The 20,183-nt window shown below is 32.1% G+C and overlaps 3 protein-coding genes and 1 long non-coding RNA gene across 5 annotated transcripts; all 4 read right to left on the bottom strand.

Moving 5' to 3' along the window:
* Nucleotides 1–2,399: 2,399 nt before the first annotated feature.
* On the bottom strand, nt 2,400–3,813 carry LOC105108506 (uncharacterized). Its single transcript, XM_011002836.1, has one exon. The coding sequence runs from the start codon at nt 3,455–3,457 to the stop codon at nt 2,636–2,638; it is 822 nt and encodes a 273-aa protein (XP_011001138.1). The 5' UTR covers nt 3,458–3,813; the 3' UTR covers nt 2,400–2,635.
* A 3,848-nt stretch (nt 3,814–7,661) lies between these two features.
* LOC105108530 (uncharacterized) lies at nt 7,662–9,636 on the bottom strand. The gene is made up of 4 exons (XM_011002863.1): nt 9,607–9,636; nt 9,083–9,105; nt 8,622–8,947; nt 7,662–8,101 (listed from the first exon to the last, which is right to left on the bottom strand). Exons 1-4 carry the CDS (start codon nt 9,634–9,636, stop codon nt 7,866–7,868), a joined length of 615 nt encoding a protein of 204 aa, XP_011001165.1. The 3' UTR covers nt 7,662–7,865.
* Nucleotides 9,637–9,669: 33 nt separating this feature from the next.
* On the bottom strand, nt 9,670–11,835 carry LOC105108504 (uncharacterized). 2 transcript variants are annotated; one of them, XR_839070.1, is made up of 3 exons: nt 11,616–11,835; nt 9,891–10,797; nt 9,670–9,806 (listed from the first exon to the last, which is right to left on the bottom strand). It is a non-coding gene; the product is annotated as an uncharacterized LOC105108504 (long non-coding RNA). The 2 variants fall into 2 exon arrangements; XR_839071.1 differs by lacking the exon at nt 9,670–9,806 and having other exon boundaries at nt 9,934–10,026; nt 10,132–10,797; nt 11,616–11,827.
* Nucleotides 11,836–15,776: 3,941 nt separating this feature from the next.
* LOC105108505 (F-box protein At1g61340-like) lies at nt 15,777–17,237 on the bottom strand. The gene is made up of 4 exons (XM_011002835.1): nt 17,113–17,237; nt 16,688–16,996; nt 16,500–16,574; nt 15,777–16,397 (listed from the first exon to the last, which is right to left on the bottom strand). The coding sequence occupies exons 2-4, from the start codon at nt 16,946–16,948 to the stop codon at nt 16,164–16,166; spliced, it is 570 nt and encodes a 189-aa protein (XP_011001137.1). The 5' UTR covers nt 16,949–16,996; nt 17,113–17,237; the 3' UTR covers nt 15,777–16,163.
* Between the last annotated feature and the right edge of the window lie 2,946 nt (nt 17,238–20,183).

Raw genomic sequence — 20,183 nt, 5'->3', positions numbered from 1 at the left:
GGGTCAATGGCTGAACCCCTACCGAACTTTCATCACAACGTACAGCATTACAGCCTGCTAATGGTTTCGGCTCGTTACTAGAGGTCCATTGCTGAGCTCTAAGAGCACTAGCTAATAAAGAAAAGATGGGTTCGAAGATGTGGTTTCTAGTTGGTTTGGGCCTATTGCCCACTCAATCACTCGATCTTTTTGTTCATGTCCCAGTCGCTCGGTCTTGAAAGGTGGACGCATGAAGTTTTCTGTTTCTGAATTAAATAGGATCTCTGAATTAAAGACGGAGACTCCCTTTACCATACCAAGCTTACATTATTGGACTTGAATGAATTACTGAACTGGATGAAAACGGAATGAAGAAGATCAATCACCTTAGGTTGGGTGTTATGATATGAAATCTACCCTGGTAAAAAACCCGGGTTATTAAATCACCAGGTTAACTTGTATTGATTTTTTTAATTAAAAAAAGATTTTTTTTTAATTTCTTGGTGTTAATCTAATTGGCTTGGATCAGACAAACCAAATTATTAAAAATTTAATCGGGTCAGTTAGATTAATATCTTGTTCTAGATTTTGAAAAATTTTCAAGTTAATTTACTAAACTAAACAAAGATCAATAACTGTGATCTTCATACCTGGATGCTCAGTTCTGATGACTAAACTCTCCTTTCATCCAGCTAAAGAAAAATGGAAGAAACATGCGGTCAAAAATATAGGTAAAAAATATTTGGTAAAATAACACAATCTCACACTTTTTATTAAACTTGAAGAAATAAAATCATGAAGATGTGTCTATTAATATTATATGAAATATCATAATCTTATTTAAAACTATAATAGTTTTCTAATTACAATTAAGTTAATGTTTTATCTGAATTAAATATTGAAGTGATCACTTACAAAATGATTTCAATTTAGTACATACCACTGACTTGTATACATATATATATATTATAAAATGATTTCAATTTCAATACATGCTAGCCAATAAAAAAATAAATGGTTTCATTTTATTATTTTTTTATCTCATACAAATGATTCTAATATGCATCAAATAAGAAAATAGGCAAATCCATTTACTCTGATTTCATAAACAATTTGAAGGGCCTAATTAGTAATTGTTGAGGGGCATAATTGAATAGCTTAAATAATTATAAGTACAATTTTTTGTTTTTATAAACTTCTGGATTCCAAATATTTTTAACCAACCGTGCTATCTCGAAAACAAAAGGCCAGTGCCCACACACATATTAGACAACAGACATTGCAAATCAAAGCCATACCAGGTGAGAAAGATATTAGTTAAATCCGAAGGATCTTCCAAAAAAGAAGTCCCTTTCACCATTATTGATCAAGTCATTGTTAACAGTGGATTCAGAAGGGGAAAACTGTTTGAGATGGCCTCTAGGTCAAGCTATTAAGGGCTGCCATCTAATCTGTCTTATGAGCTGAAAAGACTCGAGCTTCTATTATTCTCTACTCCCACAATTTCGTATGGTTCTGTTCTGATTGGGAGTAAGGTCAAACAGTATATCTGAATTTTTTTCCAAAGCATGCCGTTGCTGATATTGGCAGGTTATCCACTGCTGGTCACTTCTGGATCGTAGCAGAACTGAACTCACGCAGGTCTTTGCATTATCTGACACAGTTCATCGTTGGAATTTGGCGTGAATCTAATCCATTTCAGCAATGGAACAGTCTCATAGAGCGACTCTCGTCATCGAGGAAGATAGGGATGCTGTGATTCATAAATTGTTGCTTTTGGAAGTTCTTTTAAGGGCTGGTTTGTGTTAAAATGATCCAGGACAGGCCTAATTCAATGGTGTTTTAGCAGGGAAAACATTGTGCGATTGTCTTCAGAGTACTTCTACATCAAATTATGGAACAAAAACCTGTTTCAATGCTTAAACATTGCCGAGACGACTTGATTAAAGTCCGTAATTAATTTTTTCACATCATACATGCAAGCTACATTCACCACATTTGCTTGTGGGGATTATTTTGTTTTTTTTTGTCTTTTTCCATTTTTGTTTATATATTGAAAAAAATAATCAATGAAATTTACTGTCTAATTAGACAAACAAACCCATGTTTTAAAGCGAGGAAAGTATTTTCTAATTTAAAAAAACGCAACACATTTTCTATAAATGACTCAATATAAACAATATTATATATATAATAATAATAATAATAATAAATGAATTCATATAGATAGATTTAGAAAATAACTTGTAAGAATACATATCCCCTCGCCTCTCTATCACTCCCATGTTCATGCATTATTCAACTTTGGGTGGCACACCATACCCTGCCTTTATCAAAGTGCACTTTCGAAACCAAAAATCTTTCCCTTTCCAACAAAATAAATAATGACTTATCTTTCCGAGGCAAATCCATATAGGGGAGTGTATAATAATCATCTCATCTCATGTCAACTTAATTAAATCCTTGGATTTGGTGATTAACTGTACTTAATCATCGGTATAATACAACGTTAATTCACTAACAAACATTCAAAAACCCCAAAAATAAAAATAAAAGACTCAAAACCCTCAAGAAACTGCCTCTCATTATCAGCTTTAATTAATCAAAATTAACTGGTACTAACCCTCCAGACCTTAAACCCTTTTTTAAGCACTAATTAATCACACTTCACCGGGAAACAGCTTGCGTTTTTGGCCTGAGATATATCAATCTCTATCAGGTTATCCTCTTCGACGTGAAAGTCCAAATCCGGATCCAAACCCAAACCCATATCCTTCTTGGTATCACTGCGATCAAGAGCTATCTCTATCAATAGCCCTTCTCTATCCTCCTCTTCCCATTTAAAGCACCACCTCTCCGGCATGTCCCTCTCTCCGGCAACTGAAAACTCACCGTCAGAATCCGAATCAGAATCCGTTTCCGGGTAATACATAGCCAAAGACGGATATCTTTCCAGACCACCAAACCGAGTCGGATCCTGAACACCGTCCTTCTCATTCGGATTCTCCTCCTCTTCTCCTTCATACCCCTCGTATATAACCTCCAATGGAGCTCTGACATCCCATTCAACTAACGACCCTTTAAGTTCCAGGTTCGGATCCGGGTCAAAACGACCCTTTTCGGCACATTGGGTAGCCCCCCATTTGTCTGCAAGAGTCAAAGAGCAAGAATTTGAAGCTCTACCGAAATGGGTGTCTTTTTTTTGCTTGATTTCAATGGTTTCGTCGCCTTCAGTGACTGAATGTTGGAGTCTTTGAATTGCACCAAGGCGTAAAAGAAAGAGCAAGAGAGTTAAAGTAATGATCAGTATTGAAGAGACTGAGTGTTTATGTGCCTGAGGGAAGTACAAGAGAATTAGCGTGTAGAGAGTGATGATGCAGGAGAATAAAGGATTATGAGAAAGATTAATGGAAGTCATGATTTCAATGATGAGAAAAGAGATGGAATTAGAATTCAGTTCCCATGAAAGATTTTCCATTTTCTTCCATAAAAAAGGAAATAAAAGGAGAGAATTTGGTTTAGAGAAGTCTAGGAGTGGAGATTTTGGACTACCATTTGAGAGTCAATGGGTTTAAAAAGACATGCGAGAGAAGGAGAGAAACAGCAGTGGGGTTTAAAGGAGATTGCTCTGTGGGGTTTATATGCTTTTGTGTGTGTGTGTGTGTCCGCAAGAGCGAGAGCGAGAGAGAGGTAAAGTGTGCGTAAGAGAGAGGCATGGAATATATTAAAAGGGTTCCATGGTGTATTTGGTCACTCCACTATAAATTATGTTGATTTTGATCCCTTTAAATTTATTGTCCGAATCTCATCCTCTTATTATCTATGTTTATTTGATCCTTCTATCAATAATGAAGCTAAATTAGACTGTTAAAGATTTGTTTGGGAACACGATTTCTCAAATTAATTTTTTATATATTTTCAAATCATTTTAATATATGGTAATTTTAAAAATATTTTTTAAAAAATAAAAAAATATTATTTTAATATATTTTTAAATAAAAAATATTTTGAATCCTAACCACTACCACAATCCTAAATATAAAAAGAAGATTGCAGAATAAAGGAAAGATTCTATATAGATCTTGCCCAATTAATTAAAAATATTATGTGTGAGATACAAATAAATATATTTGCAAGATAAATATGGTTTTTTTAATTAAAATACACTTTTTCTTTTTCTATTTTAACAAATACATCCATGTTTTCCTGTAAACATGTCTTCTTCTTCTTCTTTTCCGTGTTCAAGTATAATTGGTGAAATTTTTTAAAAATATATTTTTATTTTATTTTAAAAAACACATCCATGTTCTTCTATAAACAAACATGTCTTTTTTTTTTCCACATTCGAGTATAACAAATAGAATTTTTATTTTTTAGAGGAGAAAGAATTAGCTTGGAAAGTAATTAGTTTTTGATATGCTAGCTAGTTTAAAATCTGCTTGGGAGTGAGATAGTTTTTGTATTAAATTAAATTTTTTAGTATTTGTTTGATAATTTTAATATCTTTATAATTAAACATTTTAAAAAAATCATAAAAATTGAATAATAACATTAAAAAAATATATATAAATGGACATTTTGGACAATGTGGATTGAAAAACTTTTTTAGCATTCTTTTGGTGGGCACAATTACCTTTGAGAGAATTATTTCTTCCTTTTTCTTGCATCTACTTTATGTCGAACAAAATCCTTACCTTTGGCCATTCTTTCTTTCTTTCATGGCCTTTGTAGGTACCATCTCCTTTTCTATGAGACGGCATTTGTCTTGAAATGTTGGCGCATTTTCTTTTCCTTCTCCCTCTCTATACAATTCATCGTGGACTTTTCAAGTTTGGACATCTTGCTAGCCCTCAATGAAATTATGGCTATGGTTTTCGATCGAATAGTCCAAGAGATCTTGTCAATTTCTTTGGGAGTGAAGCAATTCTTTAATTGTGGCCTTGCAAGTGGCTTCTAAATATATAGGAACGATATTGTGGACAAGAACCTCGGTTGATCAAGTTTTTGGTAACTCAATAATTTGCTTGCATCTCTTGGAATCAATACGGCTAATAAAGCTTAGAATTAAGTTAAATAATTAAGTAATAAACGTAGAAAATAATCTTCTTTTAGCTTAGACTTCAATGCAGAGCTCGAGAGGATGGCCTTATCTCTCGAAAAGAAAGGAAATATGTTCAATACCGTAGAAGCGTGCACTCTCTATTTCATATTTCATCCATTTGAATTGAATCATATATGATAATTAATAATGGAATTCAAAATGATGTATTTTATATGATTTAGAAGAATGGAAATAACATATAAGAATTAATGGAAATACATCCATTTTAATACATGATTGTCAATATTTCGTGCAACTCAATTTAAATGGATGGAGTATAAAGAGATCGGTATTCTTGAGATAATAGAAATATTTTCCTCAAAGGGTTGGGTGCACACTTTTTTCAGCCATCATGGTTCACGTCTCAAGCTGATTAATTGTGAAATTAAAAACCTCGTAGAATAATTTATATCCTTAATCAAATAATGTACTAAATCTCTATGTGTTTAAGTTGATTTAAAAATAATACAACTTAACCATCATAAATAACAATTATAAAAGATAACTTAATTGATCAGATGTTGAGCTTACTTTTTAATAACCATAAATTTGAATCCTCTTAAATTTACTAAAAATTTATATGATTTTTAACTTTAAAATTTAAAAAATAATTAAAATATACATAAATTAATTTAAATATTTATAATAATAATAATAACAACAACAACAATAATAACAACGACCAACAAGAAACAGCACCGGCACAGTTGAGTGCAGAGAGGGTAAGCGATGAGAGGTCCAAATGCACCCACCGAGTGAGTTAATGGCCAAGGGATAACAGGCATGGATGTGTCATAGCAACCCATTTTTGCTTAGCATGGACGTGGTGATCTCCATTAAAGCTAAGTTCTCCTCCATCAACTAAAGCATTTTATTGGTCATTGAAAACCTACCCCAAGAAAGAATTAAGGAAAAAATAAAATTAGGTTCTGCATGCCTCCATGGATTGTTCTATACTCAAAGGAATAGAATTCTCTCTCTTTTAAGTTTAGGGACTGCAGTAATTTTTGTTTTTTAATTTTTTTTAGAAATGTATTTATTTTGTAAAGAAATCAAATTCATATTTTTTAGTGATTTTTGATATATTAATATTAAGAAAACATAAATTTTTTTTAATTAATATATTTTTAAATGAAAAGTATTTTTGAAAAAAACCTAGCATTACAATGCTAAACACGTACTCTCTCTCCCTCCCTCTCCCTCTCCCTCTCTCTACCATTATATATAGATAGTTTCTGGTCTACCACTATAAAACCCTAACTTGGCTTCTAAGAAAATGCAAAGAAGTGAATGGACATTAAAGAAACATTGAATTTTATAGCGGGGTCCCTGTGGGCTTTTGCATGCCTACTTATTGGTCATGGTAGAGTTTTGATATTTCAAAAGAAAAGGCTGTTCTTTTAGGTGTTAGATCTCACTCCCACAAAAACTTTTTTCTTTGTTCTTAGAATTATTTCCTTGATCAAAATAATTTACAATTATTAGGGTTTCTTTTTAAAACATGAATCTACAAATATTTGCTAAGTGGTCGCAATGCTTTTGCCAATCATTATATATGAATCAAGCTTTTGGTGTCCTATGTAATACATATATAGTATTTTTACTATAGGAAGATAACATGTGGAGTTATGAAAAATAAATTAAGTTCGTGATCAATTGAATTTATTTTACATATTTATCCAAACAATTTTTTTTACTATTTCATAAAATGTGATCTTTGCCGAGTAAAGTGGAATTATTAGTTTATTACACTCAATTACCTCCGAAACCTGCTATTGTCAAAACAGGTTTTCATCCTCTTCGTATCATCACAGATATTGATTATTTTCCAAAAACACACGAAGCTGTATTTTGTATCACTATTTAATAAATTCTCTCCGCACATTATTTCTTATAATCTCCTCTTGATTATTAGAAAATCCAAAAAGAATGCGTTTGTTTACTATATGTCTAAAGCAATCTTGATAGTTTTTATTTTTAAATTGTTTTTTATTTTTGTTTAAAAAATGAAATTAATATTTTTTAGATTTTTTTTGATGAGGTTAAACTATTATTGTCATGCTATAGATTTTTTTTGATGAGGTTAAACTATTAGTGTCATGTGTATATGTCTGTTTAACATTATAGTAATTTTTACCTTTCAAATTATTTCTTGTTTGGAAAAAAATTCTTCATTGATGTTTTTTTAAATATAAAAAAATATTATTTTAATATATTTTTAATTAAAAAATAAAAATAAAAAGTCCTAGCAGACACTGTTTATAAGGTGAGGCAGACAATAAATCTAGGCGTCAATTCAATGTTGTAACGGAAAAACGCGGCTAGAAGGTAATAGCAAAGAGATGGACAGGTGGATCAGGGAGCGGGGTTTATGGTGGGGTTCAAAGCATGGATTGGCGACAAGGAATCTGCAGCTTTAGAGAGGCTTATCACATGGTCTGGAGCTCAGGTGTCAAACATATGGGACCTAAGCCTTTCCTTCCAGCACTTCCATTACTTCTCGCTCTCTCAAGTTTGATAATTTCTGTGTAGATTTAGCATACAATTCTTCAAAAACTTGGAAGCTAGCAGCCAAACTCATAAAAAACCTAAACTCCAACTACTTCCAGTCAAGTGACGGATTTTATATGGACGTTTCTCTGAACTTCGATCCCAACTATAGTCTCCTATAAAGTAAAAAAATCTTGAAATATGTGGTAGTACTTACAAAAATCTTGAAATTATCTTTGGAGTGGGGCCCTTTGAACTCTGTTCATTAAGTTCATGTTTGCAAAATATCTGCAGTTCAGCATGAACCAGAACTTGGCCTTCTCGATTTTCCGGTCTTTAGTTTGGAAGTAAGATCTCCGAGGTCTTGAGGAATGGATGGCAAGACTATCCGGAAATTAGCAGTTTCTCCGAGGAGGAGGGTTATATCCTCCAGAATGATGCTGCATGCCAGCAGGAAAATTGGAACACGGGGACCTTGATGATGGAGCAGTAGATGCAGTAGTGGAAAGCAAGGAGTTCCACAAGGCAAACCTGAAAAAAGAAAGATACCAGTTAAAAGACAATGTATGGTATTTTATACCAAAGGAAATTGAGAATGCAAGAAAAAGATCCCTGTAGCTGAAACTGCCAGTTGAGATTGAGGCTTTTGTTGAATAACAAATACCGATAGACAATATAGGATGCAAGGGGCACAACCTATAAATCATCATTAGATAATTATCATAAATCTCAAAGTTTAAGACTTGCGGTATTTCAAGGGGTAAACTGAGTTGAACTTTCTGGTCACACTGTTTATGCTTGGTCATACATGGTAAAAAGCATAAATTAGCATCCAAATATCCACAAACAGCTAATAAGGGATTGAAATGGCACGGTTGGGATGCAATTCACTAGGCAGTCCAGCTTCTTCAATTGTCCAAGCTATAAAGACTCTCCTGAACAGATATCTATGTGCACATACACATGCGAAATAATGTGTTATAATAGCTACCATATGAAGAAGGAGAATGACTGGGAATATGTATTGGAGCCTACAGGCTGGTGGGGAGACCTCCAATATTATCGCATGTAAAGGAAGACGTCCTTGCAGCTCCCCCTGTGAAGGTTTCTGCCATGCTGCTCCAGTAGGGGTTGGAAGTAGCGGCAGCACCAAGAAACAACACTATTCTCACCAACAGTGTTTGCTCTGCCATATGGATCAACAAATCCATAGTTTTGGCAAGAGTCAGCTCTACCACCAGAAATAGAACCAGAGCCCCAAGAGCAACCACTGTTATTTCTTGGTACAGAACTTGCTCAAGCTCCACGAGGAACAGGAGCTCTAGGTATGGAAGGACTTTTATAGCTTTGATATGCCACCAAAGAAGATCCAAACCCCTGATACTTTGTGTTCACCAAGGGTATTAACACGTTAGCCACTATTTGTCAATACATATCTCTGGTAAGTGTTCACTCAGTAAATGGACTAGAGAATATCTCATCTCTAAGTCAACAGCACTCGCGCTTCCTTACAGAAGCGAAGTAGAAAACAGATCCTGGAAAATTTAAAAAATAAAGAACATTAGAAACTGGGAAACTCTTACTTATTTGTGGAGGAGGTAGGTTGGTATTTTGGTAGCCATAATTCAGTGATTAAGGAGGTGGGTTGGTGTTTTGGTAGTAGCCATAACACAATGGTGGAGGAGGTGGATGAAAACTTTGCCAGGATCCACTACCAACTGAATCAAATGGAAAACTATCATGGACTTTATCTAATGACATAAGAATAAACAGATCGAAAAAGGCAATACAAAAACCTGGTAAAGCTCCTTGATTTTATAGTGGAGGCCCATCACATAACTTGAAGGAAGTCTTCCAGGAGCAAAACAGAGATTCAGTCTTTAAAGCACACTTCGCTTCCTCCAAATGCCTCTGTGACTCCCTTCAATCGATTTCAACAAAAATGACCTTATAAAATGATTTAAGCTATCAGCCAAACTATGCAAAAAAATTTGTATAATATGGATATGTTTGATTTATGCTTACCAAATGTTTACCTGATCAAAAAGTTCATGTGGAACAGGCATATCCTTATGGGGAGAACCAATTAGCTGCCAAGATTAAACAGGCCATGGTGAAAAATGATACCTATCATATTGTTTAAGGCATCAGCAGCAACTCCCTCCATTTCTTTAAATCTCTTATCTGCTTGGAATTTTAGATCTTCTGGTTTTGGAAATGCCACAACAGCAATATGCTTTACAGTAATAAATTAAATAAGAGATTCAAATCATACTTGATTATTTGCTTTATATACAAAGCGAATGACACATGACACTACCTTGCAGAAACTTGAAAATGGGCTCGATTTGTGAGTGCATGCATTTTTGAAAACATTGGTTTGATTGATAAATGATTTCAAGGAGTCTGCGATCGGATTGTTCACCATAGCTGTGCTTACAAAATAGCCCAGGAACCTATTTAAAAAAATAGTATCGTTCACCATGCCAAAGAATACCAGTGCAGAGAGAGGAAAATCTTCTCTGCAAGAAGGACAGAATGTTAAAGGAAAAAACTGGAACCTTCATTTCATCCAGAATAAGGTTTCTTCCAAGTAACACAAAACGCTTCTCTGGGTACTCTTCTGCCCATTTCTCTGCCCACGTAGTTTTACCAGAAGCAGGCAACCCCACCATCGTCATTACTTCACAATAACTAATGTCAGAAGAATTAGGTCCCATTATTGCATTCCCATCATCAAGAGCTGAAGCCCAGGGCTTCAGTCTTGTTCAAGAACAAGTCCGTCTTCAACGAAACTGAACCACGACATTCCTCAATAGAACATTAGGAAAAAGAGCTGACTCCCATTATAGCTCTTCTACTAGAGAATACACCACTTCAAGACCCCTTGGGCCAGCATCAATCCCTTTGCAAATCCCAACCATTTTCCATTCTCAGATAATCCTATAAAAGCCAATGATTTAGTTTCAAGCTCAACACAGCACTAGAGATTTTTCCTGTGCCTTCAAACCCAAAGCTAAGAAGCATCTCCCCTAGGTTTCCCCAGGCATCATTCCCCTAGAAATGCCTAAATGACAAACATACTGCTGGTCCGGAGGTGAGTATTCCATATTAACCCACTGAACCAAAACAATCTTTCAACCGAAACAATACTTCCGTCTTGTTATTCCAACATTGGCACGACCAACAGACCAACAATAAGCAAATGCCTACTCATTGAAGACCATCTAGTTCAATATCAAAATATAAAAAAAAGGCAAACTAAAAGGTTCAGCATAGCTTCCAGGTTTGCGCACACAGAATGGAATGGAGTGGCCATCTTCGTATCTACCACAATGTCCTTTTCTTTCACTGATAAAATAATCAATCAATATTGTTCCAATATTGCAGGTGGGATATAATAAAATTCTGTGGTAAGGAGATTTTTTTTTCTTTTGTTAATTCTTCCTCCAAAATCACATTATCTTTGAGGGTTTATAAACATTTTAATTTTTAGGGTTTAAGATACTTTAACTCAAAGTTTCAGTTGTTAAAGAAATAAAAATTCTCTCTTTAGCCTTCACCTTTATAAGTTTTTATGGGGTCTAGCAGTTCTGTTGTGAAAAACCTGCTGCATTAATTAATAATGAATATTATAATAGAAGAGAAATTAATAAAAACACAAGATTTAATATGGTTCGATAATGTCCGCATCTGCAGAAATGAGAAGCCTTTATTTTCACTATATCGAAATAGAATTACATTATGTGTTTTTATAATAAAACCTAAACCACCAAATAAACCGCTACCTCCCTAGCATGTATCAATTAGCCACAAGCTACATCAAGTTCTTTCATATAACAGTTATTGAGTGGCACCCACACTTCAATTAAACAATATAATCTAAATTAAATAAATTTTCTTTTATTATTTAATTCACAAATTACTCAATCAAAACCTCCAATTCTCAAATATAGCAAAAAAAATTAATTGTGAATTGAACCCTATTAATATTAATCCATCAAACTAAAAAACAGAGAAGAGTAATAAAAAAGGGTCCTGTTACCTAAATCACAACCAGCGGGATTGAGCATCGCGCGCAGCTGGTTCGACGTGGACCTTAGAGAATCGGGTCCAGAGACATCAAGCTCTGCCCTTTTGGATTCTGGTCGGGGTGAGAGCTCGCGTTTCGTGAAAGTCATTGCGAGATTGAATGGGGGAGTGAGCGGGGAAGAAGAGAAGTGTCAAAGGCGCGAAATGGAACGGCATAACGGTGCCGGTTCTGTTTATATATGCGGAATCCTGAGAGAGATGTGTGGGCTGTGTCTTAAAGCTCGAGTACGGCTATTATTGGGCTTGTGTGAGACTTTAGTGGGCTGTATGAGGGCTCAGCTTTATTGATGCCATTTGAATATTATGAAATACTTTTAGAAGCTTTGGATCAAGCAGGAAGTGATTTTGTTCTCTGCCTTGTCTTTTTGAGTTTGAATCCAAATAAAAGTAAGAAAGCAAATTGTTTTTTTTTTTCTTGAAATACATCAATTTATATTTATATATAGATGGATTGGAATATAATAAATGGCCAACACTTATAATATGATTTTATTTATTTATTTATTGCTATAAAAACATTTTTTTAGTGAATATATCAGTTAATTTCTCTCTCTCTCTCTCTCTCTCTCTCTTTTTAACAAAAATAAAAATGAGAAACAAATTCTTTTTTCCCTTCTATTTACTATAATGGTAAAGAATTAAATTATCATTAAATTTATTTCTTTTTTCACTTTTTTTTTCAAGCGTAGAGTAATCCCAAAGAGTTACTGTCTTTTTTTTATAATTATTATTAAGAAAATACAGCTTAGGAATATACTAACAATTAAAACTAAAAAAAAAGGGATTTTTTTTTCAACTTTTTAGTAATTAAATGCATGTAACCAAGGATTTATCACTCATGTGGACTTTATTATGGTTGTAGATTTCTTTTTCTTTTTTTTGGGTGAGATGTTCATTCTTGCAGAGTTTTAGTTAGATGGATGTTGCTTGTAATGTGTCCCCTAGCCTAAATTGTGTGAAACCCATTATAAAATTATTATGGACTCAACGTTTTATGAATACGACAAAGCTTATGAAATAGTTTCTCATAACTTCGGTCCCTCGAGATAGGACGTGGGAACCAAGATCTTAAATGTGTAATGAAAATTATAAAATAAAATTATTTAAAAGTTTTTAAAATTTTATCATCTTTTTTTTATAATTATTATTAAGAAAATACAGCTTAGGAATATACTAACAATTAAAACTAAAAAAAAAGGGATTTTTTTTTCAACTTTTTAGTAATTAAATGCATGTAACCAAGGATTTATCACTCATGTGGACTTTATTATGGTTGTAGATTTCTTTTTCTTTTTTTTGGGTGAGATGTTCATTCTTGCAGAGTTTTAGTTAGATGGATGTTGCTTGTAATGTGTCCCCTAGCCTAAATTGTGTGAAACCCATTATAAAATTATTATGGACTCAACGTTTTATGAATACGACAAAGCTTATGAAATAGTTTCTCATAACTTCGGTCCCTCGAGATAGGACGTGGGAACCAAGATCTTAAATGTGTAATGAAAATTATAAAATAAAATTATTTAAAAGTTTTTAAAATTTTATCATATAAATTTAAAATTATTTAAAAATTTATTATTTAAAAGTCTGACTTTTTAGCTTGGAATAATTATTTGAAGATTAAATTATTACAAATCATAAGTCATCCATGTATCTAGTCTTCAATAGTAATTTATAGGAATCACTCATCATAAATTTTATGAAATTCTATTTAGAAAAGAGAGATTATCATGCCAAGAATATTAGCTTTAATTTTTTGTTTTTGTAATTTTTTTGTCTGACAAACAACAATTAAAAAATAAAATACATAAATTACTATTTATAAGGATGTATAAAAAACCTTATAAATTAAAAAAATATCATTTTACCCCCCCGAGTAATACCCATATATTAATTCAGGATAATTTGAGAAATTAATTCAATCAAATCTTTGATTTTCTATTTCTGAAAATATAATCTTTGTATTAATTATATTTTAATTTTTAATCTTTAAAATATATTTTAATCAAGTCATACTTAATTAAAGTATCTTAGTTTAATTTCTAACTAATAGTTCCTAATACGTGTAGCCCATTAGGTTTTTAATATGTTGATTCAAATATAAATTATAATTTTAATTAAATATAATTACATAAATTAAATAATTTAATTTACTATAGATTAAATAATTAATTAATTTATATTTGATAATCAGGTGTATCGTCCAGCAACGTGTCTTGATTTTTTAAATATTAGAAAAGTCATTAGTGATTTGACAATCATTTTAGTGACCAATTTATCAATATAATTAATATCAATGTTTTACATTTTTCAAATTTTAATATAATGCAATTACATCTTTAATCTTGAAAAAAACAAAACATAACTTAGTACTTGAGGGTATTTATGTATTTAGCTTATAGTAGTTGGTTTGTCACTGATGATCTTTTAAGTTTTTTTTTTTATCTCTTTGATAACAGGTAATGTGCAATTTTGTCCTCTTTATTTCTTACTTTTCAATTTACATTCTATTAATTTTTATTTTTTTTTTATTTTTAGAAGTTTTTATTCTTTTCAATTTAGTCTTTTAATTGTAATTTTTCATGTGTTTGACTTTTTATTTCGGTTCTTATTTTTTAAAATTCTAATTTTATCCCTGGCATTTTTGTTGAAGTTTTTTCTTTTAATTTGATCTTTCAATCAAATTTTCTATTGTTTTATTTTTTCAGTTTGATACTCATTCTTTTAATTTTTTTTATTAAATTTATTTATCAATTCAATTAAATCCTTCAATTGAAAATTTATATCCTTTTAATTAATATTTTTTCTCGCTCTTATTTTTTCAATTTTTTTGTGTAATTAGTTCTTTTCCTTGGTTTCATGTCTCGACATATAACTTGTTGGGAATTTAGTTTCGTACAATTTTATTATTTCACATTAGTTTTTTATATATTGATTTTATGATTATTTTCAAGTTTTTTCTACGAGTTTATTTTGATCTCATGATTCAAGTCATGGTTTTTGCATGTTGTTTTGTTTAGTATAAAATTTTTTAACTGTTCTGTTTCTATTTTATTTTTCAAGGTATTATCCAAATAAGTTTTGTATACAAATAAAGTTAATTTTTTAAAATAAAAAATATTTATTTTTAAATTATATTACTTTTTTTTAAAAAATAATATTTATTTTTAAATTATATTACTTTTTAAAAAAAAAAATGAAATATCAATGTCTCTCGACCCCAAATCCCCATATCACACATTATCCAAAGCTAAAGGAAAATTCTAGAACCATCAGAACCGTATCCCCTCTTTCCTCTGTTACGACTCAGTCAACACTGTGTGTGCGTGAGAGGGATGAGGGTTGTAAATTCTACGGAAAGAGCATATGACAACCAAGAGTCAAGACCCAACCTTGACAAGTGTCATCACATTAGGAGGATAAGTGTTTTCTAATAAGTTAACTTTTAATCCTGACCTTCTGGTTTACTGAAAATAATTACCTACCCAGTACGTTGATATCATACATGGAAATAGCTTAATCATAGAGCTCAAAAGGATCCAAGTAGATTCCGTTTACTATTATCCTCTTTCACAGCTAAAATCTACTGCTCCCTTGATTCAAGCTGAGCACATCTTCGTATTGCCTTTTCCATGGCATCCATCGAAACATTAACCTTCCTTGCAAGTTAAGAACCTCCCCCACTCCAACAGCTGTCCCCGTCTAGATTTTCCCCCACGACAGAAAGGAAACTGTCCCCAAACTTCTGCCCAAATTTGCTGTCTCCTAAATGCCAGGGGCATCTTCTGGAACGTCAATCTCTCACCACTTGTCAGGGCTGAAATTATGCTAGATTTGCTTTTACTCGACAATTGACATAACTGTATTCGGCACATTCGCCAGTTATAATTCATGGATCTTGTGACCTCCTCAGTACACGTTTCTAAGCTATAAACAGAATCTATATTTTTTTCCTCTTAATCAAATGCAATACACAGAACCAGATCGTAAATAGTAAAAACAGTCTCAGCTTGCCACATCCCATAAGAATTAAGCAGTGCATAGATAGCAAATAAAATTAAAAGGTATGCAGAGAAGGCAATTACCAGCAGAAAAGAAATGGATTTGAGAACTGGAAGAATTAATGAGGAAACATTCCATATTTATTTTACTCAAACAAAACGAGTAAGTAAATGTACACAACAATTCTCATTCTTTATCCCAAATGAAAGGTCCAAGACCTCCTCTCAAATAAATATCCCATATTCCCTCCCTAACTTGCGCATGCTAGTAACTTGAAGAGATACAAAACAGGCCAAAAATCCTATCTTCAATGAAAGCTGTTGAAGAATCTACAATGGTCTGTGTCAAAGTGTAACTTGTGAAGATTATTGCCATGTACAGAACCCGAATTGAGATCTGATCAAATCCAAATACCCAAAACCCAAAACCCTCCTCCTTTCACCCTTTATCTACAACAATTTAATCTCCTCTTTTTAACTTGTATTTACAAAACCCCTGCCTCTCACATTTCTGTTTCCATGAATAGCCCCTTCTTTGGCGAAGCAAACAATGCCACTGATACATCAGCAATGCTCTTCCGATTTAACCGTGACTTGTAAGACCTTCGCTGCTTTGGCGCATTTGGAGCTTCAATTTCATCCAATTCACTTGGATTCTCAAGATCAAATGGAGATCGAAAACCTTGAGACTTCCTTGGGGTGCTATAGGCAAAATGACTTTCTTTTGCAATCAAAGTCTTTGAACACAAAAGAACAAAAAAATCTTAATCAATAACTAATTAAAAAACAACTAATTGCTAGTCTAGTTCAGCAAAATAAAAATAGATTTAATCACTTACAGCTTCTCTAATCACTTTCGACACATGAAAAAGCTGCTTCAAATCATCATGATCCACACGACACAAAACCCTGATCTGCAAAACCCAAGGATAGAAACTTTCAATAACTAAAACCCTTCAATCAAAAACCCAAAAGCAAAAATCACCAAGTCAAGAAATTTCAAACTAGGTATACATGTAAAACTTACCAAGATATCTTGAGGCAGGCTTTCAAGATTAGACTTTTCAGGCTCTAAACTGCGGAGCCTCTTCAAGGGAGACTTAAAAGTGGAATCAATATTCAACAGATCTTCACTGTTAACATTATTCTTAGTACTTAAAACCCTTTTCCTTCCAAATGAATATGACCTCACAAACTTGAACCCTAACCCCTCTTCTTCTCCGCTCACTAAAGCACCACCACTAACCCTATTTGCCTTCATTGAACTACACCGCTTCCCCAATGCCATATTTACAAAATCTCACTTCTTTAAATCACCAAATCTTTGTCACTAAATCTGCACCCCCAAGAAAAAAATGGTTAGATTAGGCTTAATAATAAAACCCTTTAACTACAAGGCGAACAATATCAAGAAAATATCGGGAAAATCTTCAAAAAGATAGAGAAACGAACCCTTTTTTTTTTTGCTAAGGTTGCAAATGAGATACAAAACCCTAAATTCTTTGAGAGTGATCGTTATAGAACGTTTATAAGCCTTTGAAGTTGAAATTAGTTTGGTCTGCTTTCAAGAATGGTAAAGTTTTGCTTATATAGCGTGAAAAAGATTTGCTTTTTATTTTCTTTTCTTTTTTTAAATCCGAGGTGTAACAGTAAAAACAATTCTTAAAATAAACGTGGTTAACGCTAGAAAAAACTGGAGGTTTCCAGTGCATAGTAGATTTTGGACAAATCATAAGATATTGCCCTCCATCTATAAGTAACATTGCCTTTTGGTCCCTCTTTGGTTTACCATTCATTTATCTCAACGGTTTTTATTCCCCATTAGAGAAGTATGATATTTACAAAAGATTTATCATGATTGTATTAGTAAAAAAAATCCAGTATTGTGGATGAGATTCCTTGATAAATATGTTAGGTAGGGTTTTCATATAAAAAATCAATACTTTATAATATTTTTTTTATACTATCTTTATTTAAATTTAAAATATTTAAGATCGTATATGGTGAACTATATTTTCTTTGTGATGCTAAATGTATTACAAACTTATTTGATTTAAAGATAAATATATTATCATAAAATATATGTTTATGTAATAATTTTAGAGTGAATTTTTATACTTTAAAAATAAAAAAAATATAAGAAAACATGTTCTAACAGTTTCACTATTTCTATCTCTTCTGTTCCTATATAGAACATTGCAACAATTAGGATAGTTGGGGGTTAATATTGGTGCAATTAGGAGAAAAGGATTAAATTGAAATTGTAGATATACTCAGAGGGCACGTTTATAGTTTCCCGAAGATAAATAAATATCTTCTCGCCGTGTGCGTGTTTCTTTAAAAAATTACTGTACTTATCCTTTTGGCGGTTAAAATGAAACTAGCCGTTGCAGAGGGACACGTGGCGAGATATGAGTCGATTAAGGAAGCTAGTTGTGTGTTGCTAACCGATGACGAGGCTATTTGGTCGGTCTAAGTCGGCTGCTTCGTCGGTCCCTTCTTCAACACGTTTTGTCCAGTTTTTTAACTTTTGGTGGGCTGGGTGTTTGTCTAAAACGACAGCTGGCTCGTCTGTAATATATAATATTTCGGGTTTCTATGTTACGTGGAGGAGTGTTATTGGTTAGTTGATGTGGTGATTTATGGGTGATGGATGAGTGGTTGAGATTTGGTGAGGAGGTACACACGAGAAGGGTGATGGATGAGTGGTTGAGATTTGGTGAGGAAGTACACACGAGAAGGGTGTTGAGTAGGGTTTCTATGTTACGTGGAGGAGTGTTATTGGTTAGTTGATGTGGTGATTTATGGTTGATGGATGAGTGGTTGAGATTTGGTGAGGAGGTACACACGAGAAGGGTGTTGAGCGGTGGCCAATGGTTTGTTTGACTGGAGTATCCTATGAGGGCGGCTGACTGATGATGGTCAGTTGCAGGTTTTACACGATAGCAATCTATTGCTAGTCAACGACACGTCAATCCTACGGCAACAAGGACAAAATTCAGTCGAAAGTTGTTGAAAGGACACAGAATAAAGACTATTAGCATGAGGTACACCCGAGCACACGGGTGGTCATAATATTATATAATAAGATTTGCTTGTTTGTTTCCGTGTTATATGATATTTTTTAAAAATAATTTTTATTTTAAAATATCAAAATAATTTTTAATATTAATATTAATATATTAAAATTATCATAAAACATTAATTTAATTTTTTTTAATACATGAAACACAATTCTAAACATAATATACAAGTACAAGATGTATTTAAATAATTAAGTTCCATTCTATATTTGGTAATGTAATAACTTTTATTTTTAGTTATTTTTTTAAAATTTAATTGTTTTGAAAAAATATTAAATTAATATATTTTTAATAATTTTTATATAATTTTAATATATTAATGTTAAAAATAAAAACAAATTTAATATGATTTTAAATAAAATATACTTTAAAAAATATGATGCACGGAGATCCTGAACACGCATGGAAAGTTAGATAAATGCACGGGGTGCAAGCAAGTTTGTTTAGCTAAGATCCAAGAGCTTAACCTAACCTCACCAACTACAAAGAACACTAACCACAAGTACACTTCAAAGCTGATAAAGATAACCACATGATGTCAGAAGGATGGACACACTCCCTCCCTCCCTTGGTAGTCCCTAGTACAAACCGGTGATATTTAAGATGTTGTTTATTTTTATATTTTAAAAATATTTTTTTTAAATTTAATATTTTTTATTTGTTTTAAATTATTTTTTTCAGTTTTTTTAAATTATTTTAATACTTTGATATTAAAAATAATTTTTTAAAAATAAAAAAATATTATTTTAAATAAAAAATACTTTAACAAATAATAATAACCACACTTTAAAACAGATATTAAATAAAAGATTATACCTCTTTTATCATCCAACTATACATATAAATACTTTGGGTGTTTACAAGTATTGTATGTGTATATATAAAGCTATTTATAATCACAAACTAGACTGATTTTAGGTTTTTGTTTCATGGTTAGAGATTTTAATAACGAGAGTAAATAAGTGTTTAAGATTACGATGAATTCTTTAAAAATACCTTTTATTTTAAAAAATATTAAATTAATATTTTTTAATATTATTTTTTAGAATTTTAATATACTAATATAAAAAATTTAAAATTTAAAAAGATTATTTTAATATATTTCAATCAAAAAAACACTTGTAAAAAGTCTACCTGTAGTGAATTGATCCATGTTTATATTATTACACTAATGTTTGGAAACAAAAGGACGGTGAAAAGAAAGTGAGGGGAAAGAAGACTAAAGGGACAAAAAAAAAAAAATCTCTCTTATTATTGCGTTTGGATGTGTGAAAATGGAGAGGAGCAATTTTTATTTTCATTTAAAAATAATAAGAAATGAGAAAGAAAAATCATGAAAAGTTCGAAGTTATTGTTATTCCCCTGATAATAACTCTTTTTGGATGTTATTTTTGGACTTGCATTGGTGTGATCGGTTTTTTTTTTTTTAAAAAAAATAAA

This window comes from Populus euphratica, unplaced genomic scaffold (assembly GCF_000495115.2).
Source record: "Populus euphratica unplaced genomic scaffold, PopEup_1.0 scaffold194.1, whole genome shotgun sequence".
Classification (NCBI taxonomy): domain Eukaryota; kingdom Viridiplantae; phylum Streptophyta; class Magnoliopsida; order Malpighiales; family Salicaceae; genus Populus; species Populus euphratica.
The sequence above is the reverse complement of the archived record's forward strand: the minus strand, read 5'-3'. Positions and strand labels throughout refer to the sequence as shown.